The 9,189-nt window shown below is 42.1% G+C and overlaps 1 protein-coding gene across 1 annotated transcript in view; it reads right to left on the bottom strand.

Annotated features, from left to right (window-relative positions):
• Nucleotides 1–1,721: 1,721 nt before the first annotated feature.
• The window catches only part of myt1lb (myelin transcription factor 1-like, b), a gene marked incomplete at its 5' end in the record, with an annotated part of 76,579 nt that continues 69,111 nt past the window's right edge, over nt 1,722–9,189 (bottom strand). Inside the window, 8 exons of the mRNA XM_079286187.1 lie at nt 1,722–1,979; nt 3,067–3,126; nt 3,951–4,094; nt 4,187–4,290; nt 4,445–4,539; nt 5,170–5,391; nt 6,989–7,072; nt 7,251–7,313. Of these exons, the coding sequence (XP_079142313.1) occupies nt 1,839–1,979; nt 3,067–3,126; nt 3,951–4,094; nt 4,187–4,290; nt 4,445–4,539; nt 5,170–5,391; nt 6,989–7,072; nt 7,251–7,313 (913 nt within the window). The 3' untranslated portion in view covers nt 1,722–1,838. The remainder of the gene's footprint in view (nt 1,980–3,066; nt 3,127–3,950; nt 4,095–4,186; nt 4,291–4,444; nt 4,540–5,169; nt 5,392–6,988; nt 7,073–7,250; nt 7,314–9,189) is intronic.

The raw sequence follows: 9,189 nt of genomic DNA, 5'->3' as shown, positions 1-9,189 counted from the left end.
CTTTTGCATTAGCTCTCAAAAAAGGCAATTCTGAACATGATCGCTAGCAACTAGAACAGAACGGAGGGGCGCATGGCCCTCCAGGGTCTCGTCTCACCATCTCTTCAGCTTTTTCTTTTTCTCTCTTTTTTTAAAACCTTGAACTGATTGACTACTTAATCCTTTGTACAGTGATTAGATATAAAGTGCTGCTGGGGGAGAGCATCGTCCTAAAACATAGCAAAAATGAAAGAGCAATGTTTTTATACTTGATAATAGCCGACAGTATCACTGCTATGGTTATCATCATCCTTTCCTCTCTGATTCCGAGTCCCTGCTCCTCCTCTCTCTCTCTCAGTGGGACTCCATCCACGCCTGCAGTGGCTCCAAGCAGTTGGTTGCTCCAATCGTGTGCCAAAGAGGTCGTCTGGAAAAGAAATTGCACGCCGCCGTACGCAAGAGTAATATCTTCAAGGACAAGTGCAAATAGTCTACTGGCACATAAGTGGGGACAGTGACCCTGTAAGTCCCGCTGTCATACTCTATAAATACTCTTTACAAAACCCTCTGAAACCCCTTCAGGCTCTCGGGTACTGCTTTCACTTCCTGTGAGAACATCAGAACATGGAAACGAAGGTGTCCCTGTGCAAAATCGTACAGAAAAAAAGTGGAACTCATATACTTTCCCTTCTAAAACTCAATGTCCAGGTTCCCTCCATTTTTAAAAAGACTTTTTTGTATTAAAAGATTTGTATAAAAATCTATATTTTACATAGGCTATATTAAAAAGATTCATGTTACCCCGCAATGCTTATAAACAAGAAATTGCATATACCCAGCCTTTTTTTTTGTTAATTTTCCTTTGCAGATTGCATTCCGTACCTACGATAAACAACTGATTTCGTTATTATATTGCTGAGACGTTTCTTGATCCAAACAACACGAGTCTCCAAATTGCGCAGATTTGACAGCTAAAGGCTAGAATGTGGTCATTGTCTTCACACGTCATTCTGTTTGACATTAGTTTCAGTGAGCATGTGAACATGTTCCTCTAGGAGTCAATTGGCTCTCCTAGATCATGGGACTTTCCACCATCGGGTTTCCGTGTAATGATGTTTACAATAGAACTATTCATACATACATTCATACATACATCAGGTCAGTTTCCTCTCCGGCTTCGTTTACAGCACCAGTTTAAAAATGCCCCCACCTACAGCTACACGTGTTCTTCATCAAAACAAAACACAAACGTTTCTCAAGCATTGTCAGAAAATAAAGCGATTGGCAAACCGGTTCTTGCTCTTGAACAATCTACACGCAAGAAGAAGAAGGAAAAAAAACATCTAAAATCATCGAGTCCAAAATCATCCAGAGGAGAAAAAGAAGTCACTTCCTCCTTGCTTGTAGTTTTTTTCATTTTTATTTCACTGTCCAGTTTTTCTTTTTTTTATCTAAAATGTTTTGCCGTCGAGCAATAAAAAGAACTTGCGCCCCATCATCATTAGCTTACTGTTCAGAAATATACACAAAAAATGTGCATACATGAGCAGCTAGAAACACCACATGACACGATGTCAGCTCATATGAAAACGTACAAAATGTGAATGTCCTCAAAAACGATCTCACCGTCGACTCTTTTTGTGTTCTTCCTCAAAGCAGCAAGGCCCGAAAAGAAAAGAAAGAAAGAAATCATCTGGAGGTCTTCTAAGCATCGCACCGCTTAGTATTTTTTTTGAGAGAGCAGAATTTAGAATCAATAACACTTGATAAGAGCAAACCATCACCATCGCCTGTTTGTATGTAGATTTGATCCACGGCCCACAGCTGCCGGGGAACTAAAGTCTCTCCTTGCTGACCGGTTACACTTGAATCCCTTGAACAGCCTGCTTGATGTTCTCCAACAAGACCTTGTTTTCTGGGCTCTGGTACTGGTCCTGGCTTGAGTACATATCAGTGAGGGTGGTGACGTAGGCGTCAAAGTTCTGTTCGCTTATTGGCTCCTGCAGAAACCAAAGACAAAACATGGAAGCTGTTAAAGGAAGACAGAGGTGAGGGAGGATTTAAAGGATGACTTCGGAGTATATTTCTCAACCTGGACCCTGTTCTCTCATGTTTTTGAGTCTAATGGGGACAACAGTTTCTTGAAATTGGTCCAGTATTGAAGGAGACCTAACAGTGCTTGTATTTGCCTCTGGCAGGCTCAGATTGTTATTCCCGCTCAAGGAGAATTCCTGTTGTGAGATCTGAATATGGGCCAGCGACAGGTCCCGCCTCTAGGCAGCATTCTTCTTCTGTGGTGCACAGGGTCAGCAGCAGCCTCCTGAGCTTCATGGCCTGGCAGCAGCTGGGTCACCCTCCTCCGCTCTTCATCCGTATACTCCGGCTCAGATAGATGCGGGCAGCCCTCTACAGTAAGGGTTGCCAGGTCATTGGAAAGCATTTTGAGAAATTGGCAACCAATCCTTGGCCTTTGGTTGCCATCAGTGGCACAATTGTTTATCATATACAAAATAGGGACAGCAACATTATAATTGCAGAGTATTTGAATTACTCAAAATATTACAACCTTATATTTTGAAATGGCAACCATATTTTTAGTTTGAAGAGTTGATGCCTGGTCGGCACTTTTACAAGTTCGATGTTGATATGTAAATATGCAACCATGACATAGAAAATGACAGTGTTTCAACCGCTGTCTTCCATCAACAAATCTAACCTTGTGAGATTTCAGAAGAAGACTTCTGCCTGAGCGAGACTCTTTCCATAAAGTTGTCAGACTCCTTTAGTGGATGTCCAGTGAAGGTGAGGAATTAGGCCGGGTGATCACATAGTGGCTGCCATCTGCAGCCTTCTCCCTCAATACCGGACCAATTGCAGCGCTTGTTGTCCCTGTAAGTCACTTAGACACAAACACATGTGAAAATCCAGGTTGAAAAATTCCAAATTGACGCTTTAAGAGTGTGACAACCTTCTTATAGGCTATGATGTGTTCTGAAGTAAAGGTCATCATTAAGTATGAGGACTGAAGGGCCTTTCTTTGCTTCCATAATAACAACCATTACGGAGGAAGTGAAGTCGTCGTCTTACTTGCTGGTGCAGCTGTAAGCAGCTGTTGTTCCTCAGAGGCTCTTTGTGTGCCAGTGGTTTCTATGGTAGGAGAGGAGGGACACATTTCTGTTAGTTTGATTTGGGAAACTAAACTGATATTCTTACATTGAAACACTAGAGGGCAGTATTTGATATACAGCCACACACAGAAGACCGTAGATGAACAGGGAAACAGAAGCTGGACATGGATGAAGACATACGGAGTCAGCACAGACCATGGTGTCAGAATACGGAGGTCAAACTCTAACTAAGCACCATGGACTGAACTACTGCTGAAATATAGAAGGAGGATCGGATCGGATCAAAATAGCGTGCCACTTAGACCAGATATGAATTGAAGAATGATTCTTTGTCAAGGAATAAATGTAAACTTATCCATTATGTGTAAGGATGTCATGAAAGAATGGCAGGATGTGTGACTACTATCAAACAACAGAATGTAACACTGCTGTTCTTCTTCGGCAAGAGACAGAATGATAGAGAATGAAAGACAATGGCTGACGTTCATGGATATTTTGTAAAAAAAACAAAGAAACAATTCAACCAAAAGTAAGTCAACCACTTTGCTCTACAATGTAATCATCATAGCATTCTAAAAGCACACACAACCTCAATGTGAACTACTGTAAGTACACTTTGGTTTCACCTAAAGCGTTGGCCGTAGCACAGATCTCTGCTGTTGGAGTAGCTACCACTGTGAAAAGATGCCCAATCACAACTGCCCCTCACTGTTTGGACAGCACAGCAATGCTCCACATCTTAGACGAGGCATGCACGATCGGCTGTGGTTAAATGCACAGGAATAGATGCTACGTCAGCTATGTTCTGCAAGTTGCCGGCTTGCCGTTCCCGTTGGCCCTTACCATATGAGGGAGCTGGACATTAGCTAAACTGTTAATCAGTGACTGGCTGAGGTTGGCCAGCTCATGCAGGAGAGATTCATTTTGCTGTTCAATCACCTTGTTTTCCTCCTCTATGGACTTCAGGCTGGACTCCATTGTTGTGATCTGGGCGGGTGACAGGATGTTACAGTCGGCGCTGTGCTGGCTCACTCAGATGTACAGAAACACACAGGCCGCTGAGTGTAGAGGTGACTTACCTGTGTTCTGAGTTTGATCATGTCTGCTTCCACCTGTGAGTTCGATTCACTTAAATCTTTGATTTCTTCATCCAGCTGTTTGATGTCCTCTTCATGCTCCAGTCCTACAGAGGAAGAGCGGCAGTGACACACTACTGTTTACATCAGCAGCCTTTGTGTTGGACTCGAGTGATCACAAAAAGCAGGAAATGACTCTGCAGCTTGGTAAGAATGTCTCGTCTGGGCTGTGTTGTGTGGGTGAGCGGTAGCTGTAGTTACCGTTGCCGGCATGTTGCTGCTTTATTGTAAGCATTTCCACTCCGGAGAGCCTGGCTTTCCTCATGGCCGAGGTGGCGCGTGGACAACCGGACAGACTGCAGGCAGCGACGGGGAGAAGAACTGTTTCAGCATATTACACAAAGACTCTCTGCTTTCTTGCCTCTAGTTCGATGGCAGAACTCCAACCCCTCTCATGTCTGCACGGCAAATACGCAGCTAAAGCCCGGACACGTTAGCTTAGCTTAGCATAAAGACCGGAAACAGGGCTGTCACAATATGAAATTATCACTACACGATTATCGTTGCCAAAAGAAGTCACAATAACAATAATATCGCAATATTTATAGAAAATGAAGAAGAAGAAAAAGATTGGCTGAATTACACTCAGAACCCGAGTGCCGGGAGGCGCTGAGAAACAACACCGCTCTCGTCCACAGGGACCGGCAAACAGAGCGCAAAATGAAAGATCCTCGCAGCGACTTGGAACATCGCGTTATCTTCAACACGGTGCATCGTGACACCCCTAACTAACTAACTAACACATTGCATCCTGTCGATTTATTCTGTAGGAAACGCAAACTATTTCTTCTCTTCATTGTATTCATTGGAAGGGAGGACATGCGGATCTCAAGGAACTTGTGTTTTGGTACAAAAAAAGCATTGAATGGAAACCCAACTCTTCAAATCTTGAACCGTAGCCCTTCGACGTAGCGCCCTTGACCCACCTCCGATGTGTCAGGAAGCTGCCGCTGACGTGACCCGAGCCGTCACAGCCCGGTGTGGGGCAGGACATGCCCTCCGTCTTGCCGGACTTCCACGTGAACTGGATGCCGTTTAGGTAGCCGTCCTTTTGTCTCTTGGCTGCTATGGGGCATCCCGATGCGCTTCTGTGGGACGCGTACTTCCCCGTCACGTGTCCCTGTCCATCACAGCCTGGGACTGGACACCTGGGGGGGGAGTATTGTCACACAGTCATTCAACTTGCTCACGTATTCCATCATCTCTTCATCGTATTGCTGACGTGGTGTTATTTTGACCTGCTGAGTCTCTGCTCCTGGCTCTCTGGTGTACACTACAGTGTGTCTGCCTCCTGACTACTAACACCACAGACTGTATGAGCCAACATCATTTCTCTGTTTCCCCTCTATCTCCACTGATATAAACAAAGATACCACCGTCTTATTTAAAGCGGTCCCAGTGGCAGCCTTATCACAGTTTGGGAATGCTGACAGGGCATCGGCACCAGTGCTAATCAGATGCAATGAGGCAGTAAATTATTCCAAATGTCACAGCTCCCAAAATGGATTATGGGGCAAAGCTAGCTACAGTTGTGAGAGTATCAAGTCTGTCTGCAAATAGCAGCGACCTGGTTTTAGTTCAGCTTCATGGCCTTTTGACTGCAAAGAGAGATACAGGGGTTATCACGTGCACTGCTGCCTGCCACACTGGCTCGTTCTGTTGGATAGGAGACCTTTACTCTACTCAACATCGATCAGAAGTCAGGAATTTGTTTCACTAATCCATCCACCCAAGCTCGAGACCTTAAGAAGACAGTCCACCCCAAAATCGAAAAAACATACTTTCTCCTCTGACCTGTAGTGCTATTCATCTGTGTAGATTGTTGAGATGTTGGCAGTAGAGATGTCTGCATACTTTCCAATACAATGGGACTTTATGACATTCAGCTCGTGGTACTCAAGCATAAAGAAAATACAGTTAGAAAATCTCAAAAGCAATGTCTATCCAGACATCATGACCCTGTTACTCAAGATAATCCACAGATGATGTGAGAACTTCCATGTAAGCCAACAAGGAACAAGGAAGCCAACTGAAGTCATTATGAAGTCACTATTCCCTCTTCAAAACTACCAGACTCTGTTGACAAAAACGTTGAAAAGTCATTTTACCTCGCACCACACGGGAGTTGCTGGTCCACAGCTGTGCCGTTGGTGTTCTGAAGGGTTAGTGTGGACTCACCAAAGTCACAAACAAACGAATGGATCGTAGACAGTGGTAGACGAGAACCCCGCGTTTCTTTCTCTATGGAGTCTACTGGCCTCGGCGAGAGCAAAGGTAGTTCCTCATCAGAAAGGTTATGCGGTGAAAATATTCCAAATATTTGACAAAGACATTTGAATGTCAACAGAGCATACTAACAGTGTTACTGTCCTCAGTAGATGGGGAGCGGCCACGGTGTGTTATTTGTGCTCTGCACCACCGGAGAAATCAATGCAGCTGCAGGGCTGAGGGCAGAGAAGCCCATTGTGGGATTTAGGGAGAGTCCGATCAATCTCTCTCTGCTTGCCTCTCTGTCTTTCCTCACCTGTGCGTCTGCAGGAGTTCACCAGAGACCGCACAGTCTCCCCTCTCTGAACTGCTGCAGCCTCTGCTTCTCTGAACTTTCTCCTGCACCTTCAGATTTGGCTTCAAACTTTACTCTCAGACCACAGTTGTCTCGTCAGAGGCCAACACTGATTTATTCCTGCTCGGCCAAACAGCAGAGTACTGATTGGAAGAACAGCGCTTGGCTCTTTCGTGCTGTACCTGATAGGTTCCTGGTCCTCCTTGTTCTCTTTACTGTGGATGATCTTTATGCCACTTTTCCTGGCCCGTGGACACCCTGAGAGACTGCAGAGAAATGATACATGTTGTGTATGTTACAGAGCTGAAGCATATAGAGAGTGTGTGTGTGTGAGAAGAAGTAGCAGAGTAAACTAAGTTCACTGATGATACATTTAGGATGTGTGTGAGGCAGAGAAAGAGAGATGTATTGAGATAAAGGGAGGGACCGGTTCATGTCTTGTACCTTCTGTGTGAGGCGTAGTTGCCAGTGATATGTCCCGAACCATCGCACCCTGGTGTCGGGCACCTGGGGCAGAAAACACAAAAAGGACTCAGGGTCTACAGCAAAGGTGCAGCATCCTGAGGATAAGGTACCCCGTGCTGTGCGTAGATTGATCGTTTTTACAGCCGTTGTTATGTCCATTTGGTATCAACGCAGGGGCAAACATTTGCTTCACTGTGGTTATAACTCGAGGGACAATGGTCCTGTGTCTTGAGCGGTGGGCGAGGACAGACTAGGATGACTCTAGTATTTATCTATTCGTATAGCTGTAACAACATTACACTCAACATCCTACATTTTTGTGAAATTAAGTTCATGAAACCATTCTTACAATTTAATTTTTTTTAGTGCGGAAGCCCAAAGAAGCAAGTGAGAGAATGAAATGTGGTGATCCACCGAAAAGGAACCGTCAATGCTTTCAGTTGTATTTAGAGCATGGAGTGGTGCACGGCAGCCTCTTGTGGCTGAACAAGAAACACTCGGTGAAAAAATTATCGAAACAAAAAGAAGTTTTTCTTGATGCGAAAAAGTAACTGAGAAAACCTTTGTTCCACCTGTTTCACAGACATCAGACTATCTGAAACAGGAACACAAGAGAGGAAAGTATTTCGATCAGACTTACACAATGGATCACCAGTTCTTTTACTCACTCCCCTCACAGGGCGTCCGCACGTTAAAGACTGTTTAACGGCTTTTCCAATTCAGAGCAGACTTGTAAAGAGAACAAGGAGGACCAGGAACCTATGAGGCTGTGTTCATAGATATATTTAGATTTGTCCAGTGTTATCCATGCAAGCAGATATACAGTACATTTGCTGACTAATCATTGTCAGCTGCATTTCCTGTGCTGCTGACCATTAAACGAACTTTACGGTGCGAATAAATACAAATTTGTCAGTTGAAGTTTTTGAAAACCCTCAAAAAATGTGAGATTTTCCGTCGGTCGGTGTTGTTTAGGGGTTTGAGAGACCTTGAGAGAGACAGTATGTCACACACTGGTTATAATTATTGGATTAGATCAGAATAAGGCTGGCAATATTCTGTATTTTGCTTAATGTCAGCAAATCCCATTCTGACTTCCCTACCCGGTCTGTGGCAGTCCCATTGGTTCCTACTGACCATGTACATCTTTTAAAACAAAAGTTTCATGAAAACTAAAACAAATAATGAATTGCCTTTATCATCTGGGAACTGTAGTTTTTAGCAAACATACTCAAACATAAAGAAATGCATTTTTTGGGGACTATTTTCAGTGGCGCATTAATTAATCAATAAATCCACATTTGGTGTGATGGTCAGTATGTGTGTATATATATATATATACACACATATATATATATATATATATATATATGTGTGTATATATATATATATATATATATATATATATATATATATATATATATGTATATATATATATATATACATATATATATATATATGTATATGTATATATATATATTTATTGTTACATGAATAGATGTGTAAATATATATATATATATATACACACATATATATCTATATATGTGTATATATATATATACACATATATATATATATATATGTGTATATATATATATGTACACACATATATGTATATATATAGGTTGTATATATATATATATACAACCTATATATATACATATATATATATATATATATATATATATGTATATATATATATATATATATATATATGTATATATACATATATATATATATACATATATATATATATATATATACATATACATATATATATATACATATATATATACATATATATATATATATATATATATATATATATATATATATATACAATACATAATAATAATAAGGTGGACCTTGGCAGAATGAGCAAGACACACAAGTCATACACACGTCAGTGAATCATC

This window comes from Melanostigma gelatinosum, assembly GCF_949748355.1.
Source record: "Melanostigma gelatinosum genome assembly, chromosome: 16".
NCBI lineage: Eukaryota > Metazoa > Chordata > Actinopteri > Perciformes > Zoarcidae > Melanostigma > Melanostigma gelatinosum.
The sequence above is the reverse complement of the archived record's forward strand: the minus strand, read 5'-3'. Positions and strand labels throughout refer to the sequence as shown.